General features: G+C 45.3%; 1 protein-coding gene across 3 annotated transcripts in view; it reads left to right on the top strand.

Moving 5' to 3' along the window:
* Window positions 1–26144, top strand: part of TIMELESS (timeless circadian regulator) — a 327088-nt gene that overhangs the window by 266488 nt on the left and 34456 nt on the right. For all 3 annotated transcript variants that reach the window (XM_078689100.1, XM_078689101.1, XM_078689102.1), the window contains exons 23-24: window positions 19756–20005; window positions 21699–21767. In XM_078689100.1, the coding sequence (XP_078545226.1) occupies window positions 19756–20005; window positions 21699–21767 (319 nt within the window). The remainder of the gene's footprint in view (window positions 1–19755; window positions 20006–21698; window positions 21768–26144) is intronic.

Raw genomic sequence — 26144 nt, 5'->3', positions numbered from 1 at the left:
GGGATGGGGAGGCCACTTGGGAGAGGCAGAGATCAGAGGCCTCTGGTCTCCGGCGGACTCCCGGCTCCATATCAACCTTTTGGAGCTTCGGGCGATTCGGCTTGCACTGAAAGCATTCCTCCCCTCTGTCCCGGGGATTGTAGTGCAGGTGTTCACGGACAACACCACCGCCATGGGGTACTGCAACAAACAGGGCGGGTGGGGTCGTGGACCCTATGTCAGGAGGCGCCACTGGACATGGCTGGAACATCAAGGCATTACCTTGGTGGGTCAACTCCTGGCAGGTTCTCTGAACGCCAGGGCGGACGAACTCAGCTGCCGGTGCTTGATGGATCACGAATGGCGTCCGAACTTGGACATGGCACAAGGTCTCTTTCTGCGGTGGGGAGAGCCTTGGTTAGATCTATTCGCCACCGAAGAGAATGCGCAAAGTCATCAGTTCTGCACGTTGGAATTTCCAAGGCGGCACTCGCTCGGAGACGCTTTTTGTCGCGAGCGGAGCAGCAGTCTGTGGTACGCCTTTCCACCTATACCACTTCTGCCCAGAGTGCTGAAGAAGATGAGGCGCGACCGGGCCCAAGTCATTCTGGTGGCTCCGGACTGGGCTCGAAGAGTATGGTATCCCGAGCTACTCAATATGAGCATCGATCCCCCGATCCGTCTGCCTCTTCGGAAGGATCTTCTGTCGCAGCAGCAGGGGACGGTCTTCCATCTGAACCTGTCCAGCCTCCACCTCCATGCGTGGAGATTGAGCGGCGACAGTTGACTGCTTTAGACCTTCCTCCCGAGGTCTGTAATGTCATTCTGGCAGCCAGGCGTCCCTCCACTAAAACAGTATACACCTACCGATGGAACAAATTTGTGGCATGGTGCACAGCAAAAGCTGTGGATCCCCTTTCTGCCCCTCTTTCTGAGGGTCTTCTGTTTCTTCTGTCTTTGGCCCAGAAGACCTCTGCTCTGGGCACTGTCAAAGGTTATCTTTCTGCCATCTCAGCCTTTCTAAGGCTTCCCGATCAGCCTTCTCTTTTTAAGTCCCCGGTTGTTAACTGTTTCCTCAAAGGCATTACACACACGTTCCCTCCTGTCCCTTTCATAATGCCTCAGTGGGATTTGAATCTTGTCTTGACTTATTTAATGTGCACTCCCTTTGAGCCCCTTCATAACTGTCCCTTACGTCTTCTCACCTTAAAGACAGCCTTCTTGGTAGCTATCACCTCTGCCAGAGAGTGAGTGAGCTCCAGGCTCTTTCTACTAAACCTCCTTTCCTTTCTGTTCATCCGGACAAAGTGGTGTTAAGGACCCGACCTTCTTTCTTGCCAAAGGTTGTCACGCCCTTCCACATCGGGCAGACCATCACTTTGCCCACTTGCTTTCCGCCCTCTGCATCCTTCCAGGAAGGAAGAGAGGCTCCACCGTCTGGACCCGAAACGTGTGCTCGCCTTCTATCTGCAGCGTACACAACAGTTCCGGGTGGATGATCAGCTCTTTGTTGGCTACGTAGGTGCCAAAAAAGGTCGGGCCGTGCACAAACGCACCATCTCCCGGTGGGTCGTTCTGTGCATCAAAGCGTGTTACTCCTTGGCTTAGAAGGAGCATCCTGTGGGGCTGCGTCCCCATTCAACCAAGGCAACTGCAGCCACTACTGCCTTGGGACGCGGCGTTCTCTTGCAGGACATTTGTCAGGCAGCTATGTGGGCCTCGCTGCACACGTTTACAAAGCATTACTGCCTTGACAGTCTGATCCGGAGAGACGGCTTCTTTGGCCGTTCTGGCCTCAGTGACTTTCTGGTGTAATCCTGTTCGCAGACCTACCTCCGGGGTTGGTATTGCTGGGGGGAAACGGCCACTACAACGCGGCCGTTTCCACAAGTAGCCATAACCACGCATGCATTACAACGCATGCGTGGTTACACGAAAAGCCTTTACCACGCATGCCTTTACTACGAGATACGTAGTAAAGGCATGTGTGCAAAAGGTAATAAAGAAAAGAGGGGGGGCTTGGGGGGGTCTCCCCACCACAAAAAAACGTGGGTTTAATGAAGGGGGGTGGGGGGGTCCCCCCCCCCCCCTCCAAAAAAAAGAAACTCACCTGATTCAGAAGTAGAAATGTGGAGGCAATCGGCGTCGTTAGAGGAAAAGGAAAGACATTTCCGTTTCCTCTTAATGACGTGAAACGTCACCGCGGCAGGGATTGGAAAGAAGAGGACGTGGAGAGGTAAGGAGGAATGAGGGGGTGGTTTCACAGGGGAAAAATATAAGGGATAATTTACAGTGATAGGAGATATCCTTTAACACAAAAATGCTAATAACATGCATATTTTCACAACGAAAAACGTTGTAAAAACGTGCGTGTTAAAGGCATTTTCGTGGTAAAGGAGATGCGTGGGAAAGGAATTCCGTTGTAACGCATGCGTGGTAAAGGCATGCGTTGCAACGGAATTCGTTGTAAAATCAGACAACCATTGCTGGGGTATCTAATCTAAGGTAAGGAATCTATCACTAACGTGTCTCTTTAAGATGCACAAGTTACTACTTGTGTAAAGATATATCTGTAAGAGACATTACTTAGTGATAGATTCCTTACCGCCTCACCCATCCTCCCCGTTCTGCAGACTGATTACTAGGGTTAAGGACATCCTTTCAGGGCCCTAGTTTTTTGCACCAATGGTCAGTATCTTGCATGGCTCTGTGTTTCTGGCGTGGAAAGTCGTGTACAGAACTGACGTCAGCGCGCATGGGTGGCGCCCAAGTACTATCCGTGACGTCATCTCGGCGATGACGACGCCAGTGACGGACGCGGAGCCGCAGGACGCCACCTACTGACGCGCAGGGGTACTGCTAAGCAAAACTTTCCGGATCCAGTCAGACGCCTGGGGATATTCTTTGGTAAGGAATCTATCCCTAACTAATATCTCTTACAGATATATCGTTACACAAGTCGTAACTTGTGCTTCATACTTTCTTCCCTAATCCAACATCACCAGCTGAGAGATCTTTTCATATGGTAGGTATCAAATGATATCTAAAATTTTACTGGCATCGCAGTTAACAACTCATGAGAACTGATTAACTGTTGAACTGATGGACACACTCGTAAGGGTGCTCCAGTCACAATGGCAACCATCGTTTGCTGAATTTCAGCTGCAGTTCAGTTCTGCTAAAACCAGGGCGCACTCAACTAGGTCAGTTTCCACTTCAACTACGTTTTTGCGAAGGTGCTCTGGAAAAGATATATCGTGCTGTGACTTGGAAGAGTGTGCATATATTCACGCAGCATTATTACCTGGAATCAGCGCAGTGGACAGGTTTTACTACACCACTTATTTCAATAAGGGGAGCCTATTTTGTTTACATGTGTGTGCTTATGCATTTATGCACATTTTAATCTATGATATATATATATATAATTCCGTGAGTGCGCTAATGCATTAATGCAAATTTGTATGTATGAGATATATATATATAATTGCATATGAATGTTATGTATATATTTTCTACCCAATAATCAATATGAGAAAGGATCACTTGTCCTGCACAACCTTAGGTATTTTGCAAGAGCGGAGGCGTGCGTCCCAAAGATAAAAAACCCTCATGCACGTGATGGGTTTCTCGATGTTATAGCGGTGTATCTTGATTCTCCGCTTTTAAATCACGTGTGTGCATAATCATTGGGTCGTTCAGGTTATGCAACCTCCACCAGGAGGCGTTGACCCAAGGTTGAAGCAGTAGTGAGCCAGTGATAGGAAATAGTTTAAAAACCCGGATAACCAGAGTGCGACTTTAATAGGTCTGGGTTCGGGTCTGGGAGGCTCTGTTAATAGTGCATCTATAAGTACTTGTTATGAGCAGTGGATGCACTCAGAGTATAATGAGGATATTGTGTAGGGGGGGGGGGGGGGAGTTATTAAAAATTGGTCGACATGTTTCTGCCTTCTATGCCTTGATAGGACTTACTGGCTTTCATCAGGACTGTTATGTGAATAACGTGAGGTAAGGGGGTGCGAACAAAAGTGCTCTAAAATGGTGATTAAGAAACGGTATATTAACCTGTATCTGGTTTCTAGTGAGGTCACACTGTACCTGTAAGAAGAAATAAAACACAATAGTCTTTCAACAAACAAGGGGGGGGGGGTTTACAGAAGGAAACACACCAAGCAGAAATCTGCTTATCAGATCTATCAATTGATAGAGTCTTATTAACAACTAAAAAATGGCAATACTTCATAGACCGGCTTCTCTTAATGGCAATATCAACTCTCCTTTCAACTCTCCATACTCAGACAGAGGGTATCGGCATGCTTAGAGGTAAGTGCTGCATGCATGTATTTACAGCGTCTATACACACGTGAAGACTATTTTCTAGTTTGGCACCCGTGTGGACTCTTAGATTAATGTATAATAGGCATTAATCGTTTTTTCAGTATGATTTTTGAGTCTATGCATTTTCGTATGACTCTGGTGAATAGCGATCTATACCATCAACAAAAAATCCCAAAAGTTACCTCGCGCGTATATGAGACGCGCTCCAATCGGGTGGGGAGACCTTCAGGAGGACTGGACAAGGGAAAAGCATAACATTAATTTGAGGGTAGGCATTGTGATACTTGCGGTTTCAGGGATTCGTGCTGTTCTCATCCGATACCTGCTGCATCCTTTCCTGGCGTCCGTTGTGAACGCGCTGCCTTCCTTGACCCGGAAACAGAGGTTACTGTTTCCGGGTTAGAAGAACCATTTGTGAATGCGTCTGATTGGTTCCTCCATGTGTTACTATGGTAACGGACACCGATTTTGGCCGCACTGTATTCGGTGTATGTTTTTTTGATATATACGGCTTGATTTTTGAGGGGTGGTGCACTGAGGCAGATCGAGTCTTGTTATTTTAAGATGTCGATCAATGGAAAAATAGCAGGGGTTTTTTAAAAAGGTTTTTTAAAACATTATCGTCCCAGCAAAAATTCTTTACGATATGGTCAGTCCATAAGATGTTGCGATCTCTTGTTTCGGGTGATCATGTCATATATATTTCTTCTTCTGGGGGTCACAGAATTCATCTTGCGACTGGTATTCATATGTATTCATCGTCTCCTGTATTAAGAGTGGTTTTGTGGGATTGGTTCAAGGGTTCCTAGTGTTAACTAGATCTCTACCAGGGGAGTTTATTAGACCATCTCAGTCAGATGATGTTTTTAATCCAAATAGCATCTCGATTTTAGGTATAAAGATATCCAGAAATATGGTATGTTTATCTGGTGTCCTATTCTGATGTAGGTTTTTTGTGGGAGTAGACTTACTCTTAAGATTTTTGATTTTCGAGGAATTCTTTGTTTTTTTGGTGCACTTATCTTTTGTTCAGACTGTGCCAAGGAATATTATCATTCAGTCCTCCGCGGTCAGTGCCCAGCCTATGTACCCATCGCTGTTCTTTTTCAAACAAGATCCTTTCAGCATTTCTGTCTTTGTTGGGTAGAGTTTCTAAAATTACCCACTTTAGGTCTTGAATTGTGTGTCCTTTTTCTAGGTAATGATGGGCCATTTTTGTAGTACTCTTTTTGCATTTCACATTGCTGCGATGTTCACAGACTCTTTGTTTAACTTTCCTGCATGTCATGCCAATATATCTCAAGTTACAAGGACAGGTGATCATGTATACTACATGACTCGTGTTGCAATTGGTGTGACTGCGTATAGTCCATTTGAAGTCTGGCAATAGTTGGAGTTCTTTTGAAGGTTTTGTGAGGTTGCATACTGAGCATGAACCGCACGGGTAATGCCCTGTTACTTGGGGGTTCCCCCATGGGTCAGTAGTTCCTCTTGATAACCTTGGTGGTGGCCTAGTATGGACCAAAATGTCTTTTAAATTCCGGCTTCTCTTATTTGCGAAACGTGGTTTTGGACAGGTCAGGTTTCCCGAAGTCGGAATACACCAGTTTTTATTTATTATTTTCTTGACGTTGTTGGTCACTGAGCTGTACGTGGTTACACAGGTAGTGATTTCTTCAGACGGCGTTTTTGGTGTAATTTCGAGGAGCGCCTCTCTATTTTGATTCCTCGCACGTTTTTTACATTTGTTTATCACTTTTTTTGGATAGTCCCTGGCTTGTAGTCTATTGCATAGGTATATTTTCTACCCACCATCCACTATTTGTGCTAATACCTTAAGATATACTAATACAGTAACTGCTTGCTATTCTATTTCAAGCATGTGGATCTATGAAAGATACCAGTACTGAAGCAATTGTGGGATTTCTTGGTTTCAATTCAGTTGCTATAGTGATGCTCCTACAAAACATCTTTGGGCTGTTCACTCACCTGTCTTATCCTGAACGAGACCTCCATTGGACAGTACTTTTACCTCTGGCTGCAGCAAAGCAATCATAGTAGGGCACATTTGAGGGGATGAAGTGTCTGACCAGTTCAGCGAGTCAGTGGAGTTTGCAGGTAGTTATACAAGTTGAACATCTCATATTATGTCTGTCTTCTCAGGTCTCCTTGGCTGCCTGTATTGTCTTGTTTTTGTTACCCTTTCCCCAACCTTTTGTACTTTTGTCCTCTTGACTGAGGGACTGTGTCTGCAATTAAAAATGTGGTTCCTTTGGTGATTCATAATCTGATAGTTTGTCTGCCAGACGGGTAGGAATGTTACCTGATGCTCTCACACCTCAGGTGGTGCCACCTTCATTTCTGTAGTACTTCTTTATCCTTGACTTATTTCGCTGCTTGAATACCAGTCTCAATATGTCAAACAAACTATGCCTTCTTTTTTCACTGCCTTGGATGTAGTCACTTAAATCTCCATTCAGATCATGGAGCTATACTAGGGCTTCCTGGTGCATTAATCTTCACTCAGATTCTGCTTATTTTAAATAATGCGAGCAACAAGAATGGATTTGAGCAATTTTTGACTTTATACCTAACTGGCAAGAGCTGGCTCAAGCGTTTGAGTTATTGGCGTATCTCTGAGAAGTGATGCCATTACACTGTAAAGGCACTGGCTCTGATACTTCACATTGGCCTTAGTTGGAAAAATGCTAACTATGTTGTGTCTGGAAATCTTAATGTAAATCTTGGTGGGACCTGCATAAACCCGGCACAGACCTGTATGCCTTAATGAATCACACCATATCAGGAATAAATTCATGTAATTTGTGGCCTCATATTGTCAGGAAAAGGAGGCACAGTCACACCCTCCCTTCATAGAGCAGTCAAAGCAATCTAGAAGTGGGACCTCTCCCAAAGAAGACACGGTTTAATCCATTGAAGTCCTAGAAAAGGAGAACGTGCAGGCATTGCTTCCTCACATTGTAATGATCCCTGGATCTAAATTTTAAACGGAAGGTTTGGATTAATTTTCTAACCCTGTTCTTGTTCTAGAAAAGTTGTTGGTGAATCCTGAGATTTTTCCTCCTTCCTTACCTAGCTTGGCTCAGGTGAAGGCTTTTTGCTAAGTAGTGTTTAAGGTATTCTTCGAATTGTGTTCATCCTCTACTGCTTTCTAGGTCATCTCCTGAGCTTGTGAATCAAGCCACAGCAGCAGTTTCATCCTGAGCTCTTTCTTATGTATTGGTTCTCCAGAATCGAGTAATTTACAAACATGGCTCAGACCAATCCATTTTACTTTTGATCTTTCCACTGGTAAGCTGGGTTATCCAGTATTATGGGTGTCTTTCATAGATTCACATGCCTGAATCATTCCCCGTCGTCGAGACGGGAGTCTCCGGTACATAGAAAAGTAATGTCTTATAGACATACATAGAGAATAGTAGGCCTAAAGGCCTCACCTTAGTAACATATCCATGTCCTTTTGTAAAAAGGACCAAACTCTAGAGAAGAGCCAATCAGCTATCACCTCCCTCTAGAACCTTCCTGGCAGGAGCCTCAGTTCCTCAGATTTTCTACCGCACGTTGTGCTAAGGGAGTCTCCTCTGAGCTCTGCTCAGATTCTGTGTTTTTTCACTTCATTAAATTACTTTGTTGTCAAGGATTCTTTTCTACTATGGATTATCTTCAAATACATTCTTTAAAGAAGGTCTGGTACAGGCCAAAGACCACAAGGTATGTCGCACTTTCTCAAGTAAGTTTTTGAGAGGTTGTGAAGGGTGATTTTTAATATGGTGTCAAACACTAAGACCAGAAAGGAGGTTTTTTATTTTCTCCAGTAACCGTGATGAGGCGTTATCATCAACGTCTAGGAGACCTCAAAAGAGAAGAGAATCTCCTCAGACTCATTCCTCAGGGGAACACACTGAGAAGGCCCTCAAAAAAGACCACTCACTGGGTCTTCTGGGCGCAGTTCTTAAAAATCTCCTCACTCTGTGGATAAGGAGAGTAAAGGACTTGCTTTTGGAGAAAAATCATGTCAAAAAGGCGACTTCTGAGCCGTCAAAATCACCTCCTCTGGTCATAGGACCCTTCAGGAAGGCGTCTTCTATTCCTCCTGAGGTAAAGACTAAGAAGCCAACATCGTCAACAGGATCGTCGACAAAGAAACCATCATCATTGCCTATTACAGCCTCTTCGTCTACGATGGCCTCGTCTACGATGGCCTCGTCTACGATGGCCTCGTCTACGATGGCCTCGTCTACGATGGCCTCGTCTACGATGGCCTCGTCTACGATGGCCTCGTCTACGATGGCCTCGTCTACGATGGCCTCGTCTACGATGGCCTCGTCTACGATGGCCTCGTCTACGATGGCCTCGTCTACGATGGCCTCGTCTACGATGGCCTCGTCTACGATGGCTCGTCTACGACGGCTCGTCTACGACGGCTCGTCTACGACGGCTCGTCGACGGTGGCTCGTCTACGGCGGCTCGTCGACGATGGCCTGTTTACAGCGTCGACGACTGCCTCATCTACGATGGCCTCGTCTACGATGGCTCATCTACAATGGCTCGTCTACGACGGCTCGTCTACGACTGCTTGTCGACGACGACGGCCTCATCTATGACTGCTAGTCTACAACGACCTGTCTATGGCGTCGACGATGGCCTCGTCTACGATGGCCTCATCTACGAGGGCTCATCTACGATGGCTCATCTACGACGGCATCGTCATCGACGGCCTCGTCTATGACTGCTCGTCTACGACGGCCTGTCTACGGCGTCGATGATGGCCTAGTCTACCATGGCCTAGTCTACCATGGCCTCGTCTACCATGGCCTCGTCTACCATGGCCTCGTCTACCATGGCCTCGTCTACCATGGCCTCGTCTACCATGGCCTCGTCTACCATGGCCTCGTCTACCATGGCCTCGTCTACCATGGCCTCGTCTACCATGGCCTCGTCTACCATGGCCTCGTCTACCATGGCCTCGTCTACCATGGCCTCGTCTACCATGGCCTCGTCTACCATGGCCTCATCTACAATTGCTCCTCTACGATGGCTCCTCGTTGACGGCCTCGTCTACGACGGATCGTCTATGATGTCGCCTACAACGGCCTCGTCTATGACTGCTCGTCTACGACGGCATAGTCTATGACGCCAATCTCGTCGACGGACCCGTCGACGAGGGAAATTCCGACAATTTTGGAATCTCTTATAATGTGGTAGAGAGGGCTGCTCAGCGTTTAAGATCTCAATGGTCTCTAAAGAACCGGTCTGCTTCTTGTATGACTTCACAGAACCTCTCAAGAAGGCAGTAAGGTCAATACCGATTATCGATTACCTATAGTCAGAAGGGGTAAAGGTCATGCAGAACCCCTCCTCTGTATCACCAGTGATCCCTCAGTTGGATAAGAAGTATAGGGCGCCAGATACAGCACCCGCGTGTTTAACAGGGCATCCTAAGCCGGACTCCGTGGTGACACAGGCGGCCTAGAAGACCTCCAGGAATCCTTCGGCCCCTTTGTTGCTTCCTCCTGGTAAGGAGGTAAGAAGAGTGGACAACATTGGGAACAGGTTTTCCTCAATATCGGCAATGACGGTAAAGGCCGCGAACGCCCTAGCGCTCTTGGGACGCTATAATAGGCAATTGTGGGCACACATAGCCCCATAGCTGTCGGAATTGCCAGATTCATCCAAAGTGGAAGTAAAGAGGATTCTGCTAGATGATGAGGCATCGACGTCAGAAACTATAGACTGCGCAATGGATATCGCTATGACAGGGTTCCGCCAGTTGGCTTGAGCAGCAGTCTTGCGGCTCCAAGGATGGCTAAAGGCAACCTCTTTCCGTCCTGAAGTGCAAACAAAGATTTTGGGCATGCCATATGTTAGCCAGTTACTATTTGGCACGAAAAATTGATGAAGCAGACACTGCGAGACCTTTGGGCACTCTTCAGTATAAGAACCAGTCCTGTTGTAGAAATAGAGGAAGAGGACAGTCTTCCTACAGAGGAAATTATTAATACAGGTCTTCCTGCCCTTCAGGCCAGAGTAGACCGCAATACCAACAGCGCCAACAACAGCAAAACAAGCAATCCTCTTTTGGGAGGTCGTCCTTTCAAGGTACAGGACAGCGGAAATAACAAAAATCTATGGCTGCTTCTATGAGAGATCTCGATTATGCTGCAGAAAGGAGCAATAGAGAGAGTACCTCCATCTCAGAAGGGAAAAGGGTTTTATTCTTGCTTCTTTTGATCCAGAAAAAAGACAAGAAGTGGAGACCAATCTTGGACCTTAGGGCCCTCAACAAATTCCTAAGAAGTAGTCGTTTCGCATGGTAACGATCCAGGAGGTCTTGCAACTACTGTAACAGCAGGATTGTAGGGCGTCCCTAGACATACAGGACGCTTACTTCCATATCCCAATTCACAGGAATCACAAAAAGGTACTTGCGATTTGCAGTAGCGAGCAGACACTTGCAGTTTCGCGTTCTGCCCTTCGGGCTCAAGTCTGCACCGCGCATATTCACGAAATGTCGTACCCCGGTGGCGGCATATCTCAGACCGTGCCATCACGTCTTTCCGTATCTGGATGACTGGCTGGTCAGGACTCCATCCTTAGAAGACGCGTCCAGGTCTTCCAACGCCTGTTTAAAGCTTTTCGATTGCTAGGGTCTCACCCTCAATCAGGAAAAATCGGTCCTACAACCTTCTCAGTGCATCAGTTTCCTAGGTGCAACCCTGGACACACGGTCAGCAAAAGCTTTCCCATCCAGAGAGAGGATGTACAAGCCCCTTGCACTAGCTGCTATAGTAGCCTTGAAGAAAGTCTTGACAGTCAGTCACTTCAAAACCCTCCTGGGGATGTCAGCGTGTATCCTCCTGATTCCTCACTGTCGACTACGAATGAGGAATCTACAGGAGGCGCTCTTGAAGCAGTGGGTCCAATGCACAAGGTCATTCGACGACCACATAAAAGTGAATCCTCAGATGGTCGGAGCCCTGCAATGGTGGATGTCATCTCAAAACCTCTCTCAAGGCTTGTCATTCCTGCTTCCGGCTGCTCCTCATGTTCTCACAACAGGCGCCTCCTTGGAAGGCTGGGGAGCTTTTCTGCAAGAGCTACAGATAAGCGGGTAGTGGTCTCCTATGGAGAAGAAACTACATATCAATCTGCTCGAACTGCGGGCAGTCTTCCTGGCCCTTCAAGCTTTCCTGCCAAGAATAAAACATTCCCTGGTGCTCATGCGGACAGACAACACCACGACTAAGCACTACCTCAACAAAGAGGGAGGGACACGCTCGCTGACACACTATCGCGAGTTGCAAAAAATAATCTGGAATTGGCTCATACTCCACAATATAACCCTAAGAGCGGAATATGTCCCAGGCACGGACAATGTGCTCTCCGACTTGTTGAGCAGGCAGAAAACATCGTCACACGAGTGGGAGCTAGATCAACAAATTATTGACCAGATCTTCTCCAGATGGGGCACGCCGCAAATCGATCTATTTGCGACGACAATGAACACCAAATGCCCACACTTCGCAAGTTGGCATCCCCAGTCAGGGTCTCTAGGGAATGCATCTTCCATCGCATGGCGCAACGTCGTTGCGTGTGCCTTTCCGCCATTCCCGATGCTTCCCAGAGTCCTCAGGAAAATTTAGGTGGAGCCTTGTACTCTAATTGTAATAGCCCCAACTTGGCCGAGGCAACATTGGTTCACAGAGCTCCACCGTCTATCCCTGGAGCCGCCGGTCCACCTGGGCAGTATCTATCTCTGCTTACAATGAACAACAATAAAGTTCAACATCTGGATCTGAGGTCTCTCAGGTTAGTCGCCTGGCTCCTGAGTTCAGAGAGTTCCACAATCTGAATATTCCACAAGACTGTAGACATTCTTGCCAGAGCAAGGGCGGATAGCACGACCAAGACGTATTCCCTGAAATGGAAGCGCTTTTGTGTTTGGTGTGCAGATCACGGGATTCGGCCTTTCTCCACATCACCGGAGCAAATATTACCTTATCTATTACATCTGGCACAGTCGGGCCTAGCCCACTCCTCCATTAAAGTACACTTAGCAGCAATATCTCGTTATAAAGAACTTCGAGTCCATCGCTCTGGTCAAGCGGATTGATTAAGCAATTTCTAAAACGATTATACAGATCTTTCCCGCCAGTAAGGATGTTGCCACCTGCCTGGCATCTCAATGTGGTTCTTAACCAGCTCATAAAACATCCGTTCAAACCAGTACACAGAGCTGACCTAAAGTATGCCTCGTGGAAATCAGCACTCCTCCTGACGCTCACATCTGCAAGGGGGGTCAGTGAGCTACAGGCGTTTTCAATCCAGGATCTTTTTCTACAGTTTAATAACAGAGTAATCCTGAGAACCAATCCTAGGTTTATCTCAAAAGTCCCGTTGGACTTCCACCTAAATGAACCTGTGGTTCTGCGTTCCTTCTTTCCGAACCCAAGCACGGCAGCTGAGAGATCGCTGCTTTCTTTGGATCTCAAGCGATGCTTGAAGTTCACACTGACAAAACGAAAACATTCAGGAAATCTAACCAGCTATTCATAGCTTACAGCAGACCTAGAAAATGTCTACCGCTTGCTAAGCAGAGCATTTCCAGATGGATTTCTGCAGCCATTGCTTTCTGTCATGACCAAGCTGGACAGCCATTGCATTCCAAAGTGAGACCGCACTCCACGAGAGCCATGTCCACTTCTTTAGCTCTCTTTGCAGGGGCGCCAGTCATTGACATTTGCAGGGCGGCAACATGGAAGTCGCCGCATACCTTCACTAGGCACTACTGCCTGGATATGGAGCTGATGAATGATGCAGCAGTGAGACAATCAGTGTTACGCCATCTTTTCAGTAAGGTGAGCCTTCCTCCGTCCCTCCATCCTAGGTCTAATGATGGTTCATGCTCGCATGATGCGTCTTATCTAAGGACTTGTATATGCTGTTCCATCAGAAATGTGCACTCTGCATTGCTTGCTACTCTGATTCAGGCATGTGAATCTATGAAAGACACCCATAATACTGGATAAGAAATGCGTTACTTACCTGTAACTGCAGTTATCCAGTATTGGTGTCTTTCATAGATTCACATGCAACCCTCCCGCCTCCCCTGGAAGGACTCACCTAACTCTCTGTGTCACGCCTACTTAGCTTAGTGCGTACGAAAATCTGAGGAACTGAGGCTCCTGCCAGGAAGGTTCTAGAGGGAGGTGATAGCTGATTGGCTCTTCTCTAGAGTTTGGTCCTTTTTACAAAAGGACATGGATATGTTACTAAGGTGAGGCCTTTAGGCCTACTATTCTCTATGTATGTCTATAAGACATTACTTTCCTATGTACCGGAGACTCCCGTCTCGACGACGGGGAATGATTCAGGCATGTGAATCTATGAAAGACACCAATACTGGATAACTGCAGTTACAGGTAAGTAACGCATTTCATAGTGTTATGCGTGGCTTACAGTATTGCTGTTTATCAGCACCTGTCTCTGTGCAGACACTGTCTATCTCCTGGACTTTTCTGATGCCAAGTACATATCTTGTCACAGAATTATTGTAGGTGGGAATATACTGTGGTGTTGAAAAAAATCTAAGAAGGTGCCTACTCCTGGGACTTTCCATGCATTCAGGGTTCTATTTGGTCCAGTTTCACTCTAGGTTTCTGTGACCCAGAGCTTCATAAAGACTAGGAAATATCATTTACATTCGCAATATGACGTGCATACTTACACAATGTGAGCAGAGTAAATCTTTCACAGGAGTGAACATTTTCAAAACTTTTATTTGCCCACTTCGAAGAGCATGCCTCCTTCTGCAGGGGCCGTGGACTGGGCTCCCATAGCCCTTAATTTGAAACTTCTGTCTTCAAAGTCGATATCACCATAGAAGCCTTATCTACATATACGATACCAGCTCTTTCTGAACAAGCAGCAGAGCTTTGCTTCCCCTCATTGGAATAATTTTGGATTCTATTTTGGAGGCATGGAAGAGAGTACATTAGATTTCTTCACTTCAGGGGAAGGCTACCAGGACATATTGGCTGGCACTTTAAGATCCGAAGCTCCTCTATGTTCCACCTCCTCTTAAGAGCTTGGTGTTACTGGGCCTCATCCAAGAGTTAACATATTCCCATCAGCCCTCTGAAATCAATGTGGGGGCCCTTCATTTAGATTTTGACTATATGATAGCAGTAAACTGCAGAAAGGCAAACTCCTTTCTGATAATATAATATAATTATTCCCATTCTAAAGTAAGCCACTCCCCATGCATCTAACACCACACAAACATCTTAATAATTAAGCAAAGGGGGTACTCCATTATGGCAGAGGAGTGTCACCCCAGTGCTGAGAGCCTGCAGATGAAAAATTAAATTATAATAAAACAATGCTATTATCATTTTATTTTTCACTGACTGAGCCGAGTCTAGGGTGGGGCAGGTCCATCCTGTACGACAGCAGTATGGAGGAGGTATGGTGGTCACTTCAAGTGAGCATGTCAGTCTGGCCGGCTGTCTTGGGAAAGTCAAACCAACATGCGTGCTTAGATTTCTCCAACCCGAGCTGTATTGCAAGGCTGAGTGGAGAAAACGCACAGGCTCCCTGTCTCTGAGCGGGCGTGAGACCAGCCGTCTCACACCAATCACAGTGCTTCTCTCATGCTGGGTAATCGCATTACCAGCATGAGAGAAGCGTAATATTGGGTGTGGATTCTGTGAGCCTGTGCAGTGTGGTCCATGAACTTCTGGGAGCAGAGGAGCACCGAGGCGGCGGACGCAGCAGTAGGTAAGTACTTCGTTTTTAAATAATGTCCCCCCCATGCTGCCTCACCACTTTTTATTAGCAGCAGCCACCACTGTGATTAGGGCTTCACTTTGTTGAGGAAGAGAAGTCGGGTATGTGTGCCTTACAGCCAATGTGGGAAATCCTTCTATTCAGGAACATCTTAATTCTCAAAAGAAACTAGAGCTTTCTTTGATCTTAATTCTTCACTTACCAAACAAATACTTGGTTTGTTAGGAATTCAAAATGGCGGCACTGACTCACAAGCTGCATGATGCAAATTTTCTGATGGATACTTCTAACCACAGACCTCTCATCTTTAGAGTTTTTCCAGATGCCAGACGGGATCTGGAGAATTCTTAAGCAAAGCTCCTGCATGCTGTTACATGACCCTGTGTTGCCCGGCGCTGACTCAGTAGCACCCTGGAAGTGAGAGCGCAGTAGCATATACGCTCGAAGCCTGTGCATTCCTTTCTTTCCACCTCGTTTGATGCTGATCTAGCTCTCTGCTCTTAACTTCACTGGTCTTCGACTTAAATCAAACTGAGCACAGTGTGATCTCCCCACAAACCTTGCAGAGACCCCAGGAAGCCTATGACGTCCACAGACCTGCATGAATTATGCCTGTCCTGCTTCCCCTGGCGTGTTTTTGAATCCCATTGAGCTGCATGGGTGTCGAAATGGGAGATGTGCTGGCGGATCCACCCCTACAGGGCATGTGCCGACCCACTCCAATGCCACGGTCCATGCTAGTTCCTTCAGTGCCAACACAGACTGAAAGTCACCGACACTAGTCGATGCCCCAGTCCAGATGCCAATCTCTGACCCTGAACCGCCATCAGCCTGCTCCTTTCCTATGTCATGATATGAATTTACAAAAGTGTAAGAGGTGAGAATTTGACAAGATTGAGGTCTAGTGCCTCTGCTTGACCTCTGTACCAGCAGACGATTCACGCTTTTTTTTTGGGGAGTTTTATATAGCGCGAACTAGAACCGAACCGAATCAGTTATTAGGTCGCTTTACATAGCACCAGTTACGTTACATGAGGACACAATTTCTTTTTTTAGGCACGGGGAGATTAAGTGATTTGCCCAGAATCACAGGGGGTTTTTGGCGTTGTTACCGAGACTCTAACCCAGATCCCCAGGTCCGAGGTCGAGCGCCTTAGCCGTTAGGCCAACCCCTCTCCCCAACATTCCAGTTGAAATTTGTTTTCTGAAGCGCCATTTTTTAAAACATTTTAATATTTGATTATGTTGCTTCAGTTGCCAAATTGCCTTGGATTTAAAGCCTTTTTATTAAGAACACCTGTGCAGATTTACCACGATAAGTAAATTTTTTATATGCACCTTCTGTATTTCGTCTCTTGATGCAGCCAGCAGACTTATTACTGTCGTCAATTTTGAAAAGGCTCATGATTCCTCCTGAGATACGTAATCTACAAATGTATCTTTAAAAAAAAATAATGTACTGATGGTTGTGCACTAGTGTTATATCTAACTGGCTTATTTATCTGTATGTGCAATATCCATTCAAAGGTATATGCTAGAACAGGAACGGAAAGTAGATTCATAGTATTTTGTTACCTGCTATTACAAAACACTTCAGTATGAATTTAATTCTTCTGTAGTTTTTCTTTTCTGCAGTTGACGTCCTTTATTGCCAACGAAAGCAAACAGTTACACATTCATTGTGTACCACAGTGCATTAACCAAAGTAGCATTAACTCTTCTTTAGATCAGAATGCCTGGTCATATTCAATATTAAATGGTATTTCAATACTGTGTGTTCTGAGATGTTTCTCTAGCCATTTTTTCCCCTTGAAGATCTTGGCACATTCCTTGCATGTGTAGGAACTTTCCCTAGAGTGAGTAGCTTGATGGTACTGAAGGCTTGGCTTAAATTTGAAGGCCTTTTCACATTCGGTACATTTATACGGTCTTTCACCAGTGTGAGTTCTCTGGTGTGCTATTAGCGCATGTTTCGTCGGGAAAGCCGACGCTTCTTTTTTGGCGTTCATTTAGACCCAGTGCAAGAAACACTCTTGTATCCCTCAGAACACATGATGATGAGGAAGGGGATACATTCCTCCCCCTTGATTACACTGACAGTTCATTGTATGTTGACCTTCAAAATGCCAGTGTGCTAGACACATCTCCTGAAACAAAGCTAGACAGGCCACTTGGGCTCCCAACCAAATAAAGTGCTTCATTCGCATTGGTGGTTAGGAGAGCAGGTGAAGCACTAGAGTTGCAGGTGCCCTCTACCGAGATAAAAACAAATGTATTGACTAAGATTCTTCAGTCAGGGTCAGCTTCCTCTGAGACCTTACAACTGTTTACTGATGCCCTTCAGGCTACATGGTCCAGGTCATGTTCATGCCCACCAGTCGTTCAACCTGTGGCTCGGTAATATAGGCTGGCTTTTGGCGACCCAAACTTGCTCACCAAGCATCCTACACTGGAGAGCTGGATTGTTCAAGCCTCAACAAGCAAGGCTAAGCCAAATTCCTTTGCAACCAATCCTCCACGTAGAGATTTGAGCAGAATGTATACCTTTAGAAAAAGAATGTTTCCTGCCCACTTTTGCCTTCAGACCCATTAACAAAGCTTACCGTCTTCGGAGGTACACCCATGGACATGGCAACCCCCTCTCTTCAAGGGAGGAGCTCAGGGATGTTTTTCAATTTGAGCACATGGGCATTTTTATCTCAAACTCACGTTAGCACTGCACTTTTCACTCATTCACACACCAAGCTCACATAGGGTTTTCAGTACAACCCATGTGCTCAAATTGAAAAACATCCTTGAGCTCCTCCCTCGTAGAGAGGGGGTTGTAGCCCGCATTAGGACTAGGCTCACCCTATGATGAAGCATGACACCTATGGTGTGTGAGGGGAGTCGTTCTTAAAAGGGATGCCTTCCCCTGTTTAGTTGGTGTGAGTTTTGTGTATCACATTTGAATATTTTTACACAAACATTTGTGAGTTGATTCTTGGAGTGGGGAGCGCGCCCACCCTGATCCTTAAACCTCCTCTTGGCCCTCTTTGTGTGTGTGTGTGTGTGGTAGAGAGTTACCCCAGAACCACACTGCTCAGGAGCCTTGCAGAAGAACCTTCTGGATCCAGTATGGTGCCTGGGAATATTCTAAAGGTGAGGAATATATGGTTAGCTAGGGTATTCTCCTGAAAGAGGGTTACCAAAGGTGAGTAACTTGCTGTTCACATCCCAGTCAGTTGTCACAGATATCTCAGGTTCATGGTCGTAGGGCAGCTTTTAAATTCAGAGCTCTTTTTTTTGTTTTCCTCTTCTTAGTCCTGAGAATATTTTGTAGTGTCATGACAGTAGCAGTGCCCATCATCGCAGGCAGAGAATGCATGTTTACTGGCCCTGGACGGATGGCTAAAGCAATCGCTATGAGATTCTATAGGCATCTTCTACAGGTTACCTGTGAACTCCTCCACAGTCTTTTCTTCTTACTAAATGGTAGAAAATTGTTTGTAGTTGTTTTTCAAAGGCCAACAGCTTGTTTAACTCCTGTACAAGTACACCTTCTGACTCTCAAAATCATCTTCCTCATAGTGATCACTTCAGCTCGGCGACCGAGCTCCAGCAACACTACACTGCCTTTTTTTCCAGAACTGTTGTTGGCAACCAGGGCAACCTTTTTGCCTAAAGTCATTACACCTTTTCACATTGTGCAATCTATCACCCTAACAACGTTCTTTGCCCTGCCTCACCTCTAGAAAGTGGAGGAGAAACACCATCAACTAGACTCCAAAAGAGTCATGAGCATTTTTTTATATTGACTACACCAAAAACCTTCGGCTGGATGATCAGCTTTTTATTGGGTTCACAAAACTGCACTGGCACATAGAGCGCCTGTTCTTGACATCTGCAATGAAGCAACATGGGCGCATATTAGTGGAGCGATACTGCCTTGACAGCCAACTCCTACTGGAAGGGCATTTCACCTGTTCGGTCCTGCAGAACTGTTTTGCTCTGAGTCCACTCCCCAGACCCTCCACTTTTGGTATCTGTTCTAAACGTGAGGTGTGATTAGGCATATCCATCAGAAGAACAAGTTATTTACTTTTGGTAATGCTCTTTCAAGTGGATAATCTAACCACAGACTTTTCTCACTGCCCTCTCACCATCATGTTCTGTGGAGTAGTCTGTTTTCACCATCTAAAAAGGTCCCAAATTTGAGATCTGTACACTAGTAACAACAATACATTTGTGCCCTGTGTCTGAGGTATACAAAAGAAGTGATGGGTAGAAAGCTTGAATTAATCTCAGCCTCTGGTAATTTGGGTCCCATGTTAATTAGTAAATGGCATACAAAAACCGCATCCATGTGGGACATCTGTAGTTCTCTCTTGTTGTGGCTGTAATTGACAAACAAGTGATGCGTCCTCTTGCTTCATGAGGATTATTACTTCTGATGTATCTAATGAATATACATATTAATATTTTGAAATGGAATTCCCTACCTGTTCTTGTTGAGGTACATTCAGCATCATTACCACGTCAGAAATATCAGATTTTAGATGGCTCCAAGCTTGCGTAATCCTGCTGAATACTTCAGAAGCCAGTCTGGTGCTTACCTTTTAACCTGATCCTGGTTTATCTTTACAGAGTGAGGAAGACTTTCTTCGAGGCCTGGGTGTGGATGGAGAGGATGGTTTGGACGAAGATAATGAAGATGACGACGACGATGAGAAGGAACTGCCAGAGGATGACAAGAGTGAAGAAGAGGAAGAAAAGGAAAGGCTCAAAGCGAGCCGGAGAGAGAGGAAGAAAGATAATCTTCCCAAGCCAGCTTGCACCGTTAGAGTTGATCTGGACCAGAAGACCAAGAAGCTGTTATACAGTCTGCATCAGGAAGGTTAGATTCTGCATTTGGGGGGAGGAGTGAGAATAGGGACAATTATCTTCAAGGTCAGAGTGCTGGGATAATGGGGGTAGGCTTGGTGCATTGAATTTTAAGCAGTGATATTTATTTCCCCTTTTTTCCCTTATCATACGCACCACCTCTCAATGCCCTTATAGCTATTGTGCCCCCTCTGTCTCTTGTTGTGGCTTTCTAGGATTATATGGTCTGTAGCAGCCACTTAGTGATAACATGTCATCCAGCTGGACCTGATTAAAGGACTGCAGATTGCTAGTGATAGTGTGGCTACAACTAATATTCACTGGGTAACCACTCCTTCAACCACCAATGGGCTTGCAAGTGCTGATAATTTTAGTTTATGGGTTTCCCTTAAATATGTTTGGCAGTTATGTCTAATCGCTAATTTCATATTGCTTTGTTAGTGCTAGAACTCTTCGGTCCTCACTTACCATTGCATCCATCAGACCAAACATTTTATGTACTTCAAGTGGTCATCCTCCTTGGTTAATGCCTTACCCCGATGCCTATTGTAATTCTTTTGGAACCCAAGTTTTTGGTTGTGCCTTTTTCAAACCCAGTGATATCAATCTCGTTTTTTTTTTCCTTCAAGTAGTAGGTTCGCACTCAAAAAGGTGCCTTAAAATCAGGAAATGCATTGTGTTCCTCGAAATGGGGCATAGAGGGGTTTTAATGTCATGGCCACAGCTACTGGTTGTAATTGTTTTTAATCACCGCAAATAGCCAAACATACTTGTGGTAGAAATGTGCTAATGGAAATATATATATTATTTTTTTGAAATTGTATGCCTCACATTACTCATTATGTCATTATTTATGTCTCATTATTTTGTTTGAAAGCATGAATTTTGAATTTCAGTTAATTTTTACCAACCCTAATCCTGGGACAAATTTATTTACGACTCTTAGCTCCAGGCATAGAGCATTTGGGGGAAATGCAATAAATGCTAGGCAGAATGGTGGTAATGATACTGTAATATTTAATAAAAGATTGCATTTTTTATATGGTAGTTTTAATATATTATCCCTTGATATTTACATTAACTCCGGCCCTAGATAGTCTTACATTTTGACAATATATGAAGGATGGCTGAGTGATAGTTGCCCTGGGATATGATAAAGTCAAAATCACAATCTGTTAAGCTCCAAGGATAAGGTGATGGCCATCCACCAACAACCAAACATGGGTAATGTCACTACAAATCCACATATGTTACAGAAAGCAAAGTATATCCTGAGCTAAAATACAAGAGACAATAAAGTTCTTCAAATGAGTCTTGAGAAAAAAGTGGTTTTCATGTCTAACATGAAGACCACTTTTTTCTCCAGACTCATTTGAAGAACTTTATTGTCTCTTGTTTTTTAGCTCAGGATATACTTTGCTTTCTAGTCTTAAATTTTGTTTTTCAACAAAATTCTTTCCATCTGTTTTTTCTATCAATTGTAGTCTACCAATAGAGCTACCTCGCTACTTTTTCAGCCCTTTCCTGAAAAATATTTCAGAAAATGTGTGTATCTTTCTGTGTCCTCTAGGGAGGTAATGTTCTTACCTTAAACTACGACTGTTCTTGTGCCAACATCCTCAAAGTGAACGTTAAACACAGGAGCCATTTAATCCCGAAAATAGTTAGTGTATTACACTGAATGTCACTGCTTCTTTCTCATGTAGGCTTCTCTGGACCTCTCTTATGGCTGCAGAACTGCTTGAAAAGGACAGCGGGGGACCGCGAAGAAGATGGTGAGTACCTAGCGTGATACAGAAACAATGTAATGCAACAAAATGCATCTTTATGTTCAATGAGACTACCTTGCTTCCCTCCTGGTCAATGAAAGGTTAGACTGGGATTGTCTTATAATCAATCAATGTTATTATTTTCGATGCAGATCTCCTTTTCTCACCAGATCATCACCATTGGGAAGTCATTTTTCAGCTTTTCATGCTTTGTAAATACCAACACCAAGTAGATGAAATTGTGGTCTTGGTAATGGTGAACCTTGATTATTGCAAAGTTGTATACCTAGCGGTCTCGAATAAAGTTCTAAGCAGATTGAGGAGAGTTCAGAATCAGGCAGCTATGTCATGTACTGTATTGTATTGCAACACTTATATAGCACTTATCCATATGTGGTTCTCTGAAGCGCTTGCCTACATGGGTAGTTTACTGCACCGTGTAGGGTGTATAGTTGAAAGTTTGTTGTCTGATTTTTCTCTATGTGAGAAGTGTTTCTGTGTTGTGACCATGGTGCGATTACCGTGTTGGGGACAAACCGCTTAGCAGGGTGATGGATGATGAAGTGTGTGAGAGGAGCATGCATTTATGGTTTTCAGCAAGCTTACACGTCAGCTGCTCCCTAATTGTATTTCTTATGATCATAGTCCGCTTAGCCGGTTACTGCACTGGGTTGTCCATTCTGAGATATTTTATGTCCCTGCTGTAGTGAATGACCTCAGCTGCCACCATGTCCTCTGCTCCAAAAAGGTTTAGTTTGCTGTTGCATTGGCTGCAAAGGTTGATGCTGCCTGTAAGATAGGCATCTGGAGCAGTTCCCAAATTGTGCATACTACTGGTTCAGCCATCTGGCTGAGAACAATCTCTTGAAAAGTGATTGTCCTTAAATCGCTCAACCGCCAAGTTTACTGTCTCTTTGATCTAGATCCATTTAGAGGTATGCCCATAAGGGACTCTTATACATTCCCTGACAGTCTGACTAATTTCATCCAGGTGGGCTTTCTTAGCACTTCACTGGTGCCAATAATATGGCATATGCAGTTGATGTCTATGCTTGCCTGAGGCACATATTTTGCTATGTCTTGTCAGTCCTAAATCGTTACAGAAAGTGAGTACCCGAGGTCAGCTGTTAAGATAGTTCTGACCATGTCCCATAAGGCATGGATATACCTGCGGAGAAGGCACAGCACATTGAAAGAGCATAAAGCCAGGCTAACTCTGGGAAACACTTTATTGCCAAAGGCATCAATATGTTTTAAAGCATTCAGATTGATTTCACTTGAATGCCTTCTCTAGAAGGCTTTGAGGTGTTGGGTATCTCAAAAAACAAAAAGTCAGGGTCACCTTGGACTGAGTTGGTGCCAACTAGCAACAGGTCGGCTGAATTGAGGAGCTGAGGATGGCTTTTAGGCCAAGCGACCATGAGACTGTGTTGTAAAGGCCTCGTTGAATGGTAACAGCGGCTCATATGATGTTGGACCTGGATGACGAATTTCAGTCAATAAATTGGCTTTGGTGTCAAGATTAGGCTGATGCAAGTCTAGAAATTATGTTGCTCGTCCAACTACTACAGCAAAGAGGCTCCTTCTTCCATTGGACCAGGCAGCAAGCCCAGCTCTGTCTCTGGTGAGGTATGTGTTGTCCCACTGAAATTTTGCAAGTCAAAGTATAGCCCTTCAAAAGTGTAATGAGAAGTATAAAATTGTCCACTTCCTCATCTGTGTTGTGACATATATTAGGTATGTCCTGGACCGCATCTCAGTCAGGACTGAACATGAATTCTATCATCGCATACGGAGGCGGACTCTGATGGTCTGGCTGTATAGCCACTGGTTGTGCCATAGTTATTTTGTCACATGGCAAAGGCGTTTGCCAGGCTGACATCGATTCATGGTCAAAAATTGGCATTTCAATTTAAGCATTAGCTCCATAAAGGCTGCTTTATGTTGTTGGATTGACAGTAGCCTGGGAAATTCTGGTGCAGCGTGTCTAAATATAGGACGGGCGAAAAGACGTCAGACCTTTCAAGTCATGCCCTTGCAAATTCTTACCTTACATTGAGTAGCGGAAAGGGGATGAGTAACGCTTAGGTTTCTGATTGATAGTTCTACCTGCAGATTTATTTTCTTTTACTGTTCCCCAGACAACATACTGGTCCTGTAATTTCTACAATTGCTCTCAAGCAATAGTAGGGGTTACAAGCTCCATTACAACGTTCGGCATGTGGTCATCATGATGTTGTTGAGACAATATAGCAAAAAGCTTCTTTTTCTCATTCTGGAGAATGTTTTTTTCTCTGAAGATTTTTCAGTTGATTCAGATAAGGACGTATCACCTCCAAAGAGATCTGGTTTCAAGCCCTGTCATTGGTGCAACAGCCAAATATCCATTACGGATCCACACAAAAACTGGCATTGGTGCATCGGGTCAGGTCGAGGCACGACATGTAGTTGCGTGACTTCTGCCAGCAGAAACACCCGAAGTCCATCAAGGATCATATGGCCAAGCTTTTTATGGCTTGCTCTAAAGAGTCCTAGGGACTGCTACAGGGCATGGTCACTATCAAGCGCCAGGTCTAGGTCACCCCAGAAGTCGTTCCAGTCCACCAGATCTTTCAAGGGCAGGAGGAAGCACAAGAAGAAGAAAAGGCACTTCTGTCCTCCGCCAAGGTCAAAATTAAGCCTCTCTAGAGTGCCCTTAGGAACAATGGGAGCAGTCATGTGCCCCTTCGGACCTCATTCTGATGCTCATGCACCATATGTATTAATTCTACTGCCGTCCCATCTTTTGGATCCTTTACACCTCCACTGGCTTTAAGATCAGCGTCACCTTCACCACCAACAGCAGTCAAGGTCCCCTCTGTATCAACAGGGATGCCACAATCTTCACCTGAATCCCTGTTACCAGTTAAATTCGATCACCCCAGGAGAGATGCATTCTGCCTTCTGGAGGGGTACAGTTCGGGTTCTGAGTCGGGTATCCATTCCCAGGGTGGTGACGATGGATATTCTTGGCCACCTTCAGATGTGTTGGCTCTCAAAGAGATGATTGGGCTGGCCACGTCTCTGCACATTGATATTGACCCCGTTCCAGTACAGTTTCTCCAGGAAATGTCAGCTGTTCATTCAAGTCATTAGAAAGGCATTGAGGTCCTTGACCTACCAGTGCCTGTAATGGTGCAAAGAGCCAATATCCTTTCAGCTTTCCTGCATGTGGCATGGTCTGCTGCTGAATCTTTTCTTCCATTCATCGAGGTTGTCCGTAACTTCTTGCAGAAGCCCTGGGTTAAAACATAGTTATACCTAGTGGGTATTAGGGGCATGGATCATCAGTACTGACCAACACCGGGGGATTGAGCACTCCTAAACGTACATTCCTCACCAGAGAGCTTAGCAGTGCAGGTTTCCTCCTCCTAGAGCTTTGCCTGTGTAGCCTCCTAATCAAGAGTCCAAGCTCCTGGAAGCCACAGGAAAAAGTAAATTTCAGCAGGCAGTGTAGCCCTTTGCTCCCTTAAAGCCACCTGTCTCTCTGGTAGATTCCCATGATCTCTTGGACATGGCTGCAATGTTGCTTCTGAATCTCCTGGAGAATCTGAAGGATGACTTATCAGAAGTAGTAAGAGATGGTCAGGGTCCCTCTATGCAAAATGCAGGCTGGCTTAGACTCTGCAGTCAGCGTGGCAAGATCAATGGGCACTTCTGTCACTTTGAGACACCATGCTTCGGTACAGTTCTCAGGGTTCTCCTACGATGGTCAGAACAGTCTGTTGGACATGCTTTTTGACAGGGAGAGACTTTTCTTCCCCTAACTTCCCTTCGCCAACACCACCAGAGAACCAGAAGTAGTTTGTTGTTTGCTAACTCAGGATCATGCCACGCCTGTGGGAGTAAGGTTGTACCGATTTCTATAGGTCTGGAAGCCCATTAATATGGAACAGATTGAAGTTGTTGGGTCCTACAACTAGTAAACAAAATAAGTGTTCTCTAGGCTGCCACAAGCATTACCCCCAGCTATCCTCCCTGTCCCCCTCCCCTCAGGTTCCAGAAGTCCACCTGTGGATCCTGCATCAGAAAGTGGACGTCCTGCTGCAGAAAAAAGCAGTAGAGCTGGTTTCAGAGTAAGAACTGGGACAGGGGGTGCTACTGTCTGTACTAATTAGTTTCCTAGAAGGGCGGTGGTCTACGGCTGATGCTCGAGCTCAAGGTCCTGAATTGGTTCTTCCGTCAGGAGGGTTCAAGATGCAGACCCTGGCTCAGGTTTTATTGACGCTTGAGCTGGAAAACTGGAAAATGTCTTTAGACTTGCAGGATGTTTCATTTCACTTTACGATCCTGCTGTCCCGATGGAAGTACTTGCAGTTTGTTATGTATACTACCCATTACCGT

Source organism: Lissotriton helveticus, chromosome 1_1 (assembly GCF_964261635.1).
Source record: "Lissotriton helveticus chromosome 1_1, aLisHel1.1, whole genome shotgun sequence".
Taxonomy (NCBI): Eukaryota; Metazoa; Chordata; class Amphibia; order Caudata; family Salamandridae; genus Lissotriton; species Lissotriton helveticus.
The sequence above is the reverse complement of the archived record's forward strand: the minus strand, read 5'-3'. Positions and strand labels throughout refer to the sequence as shown.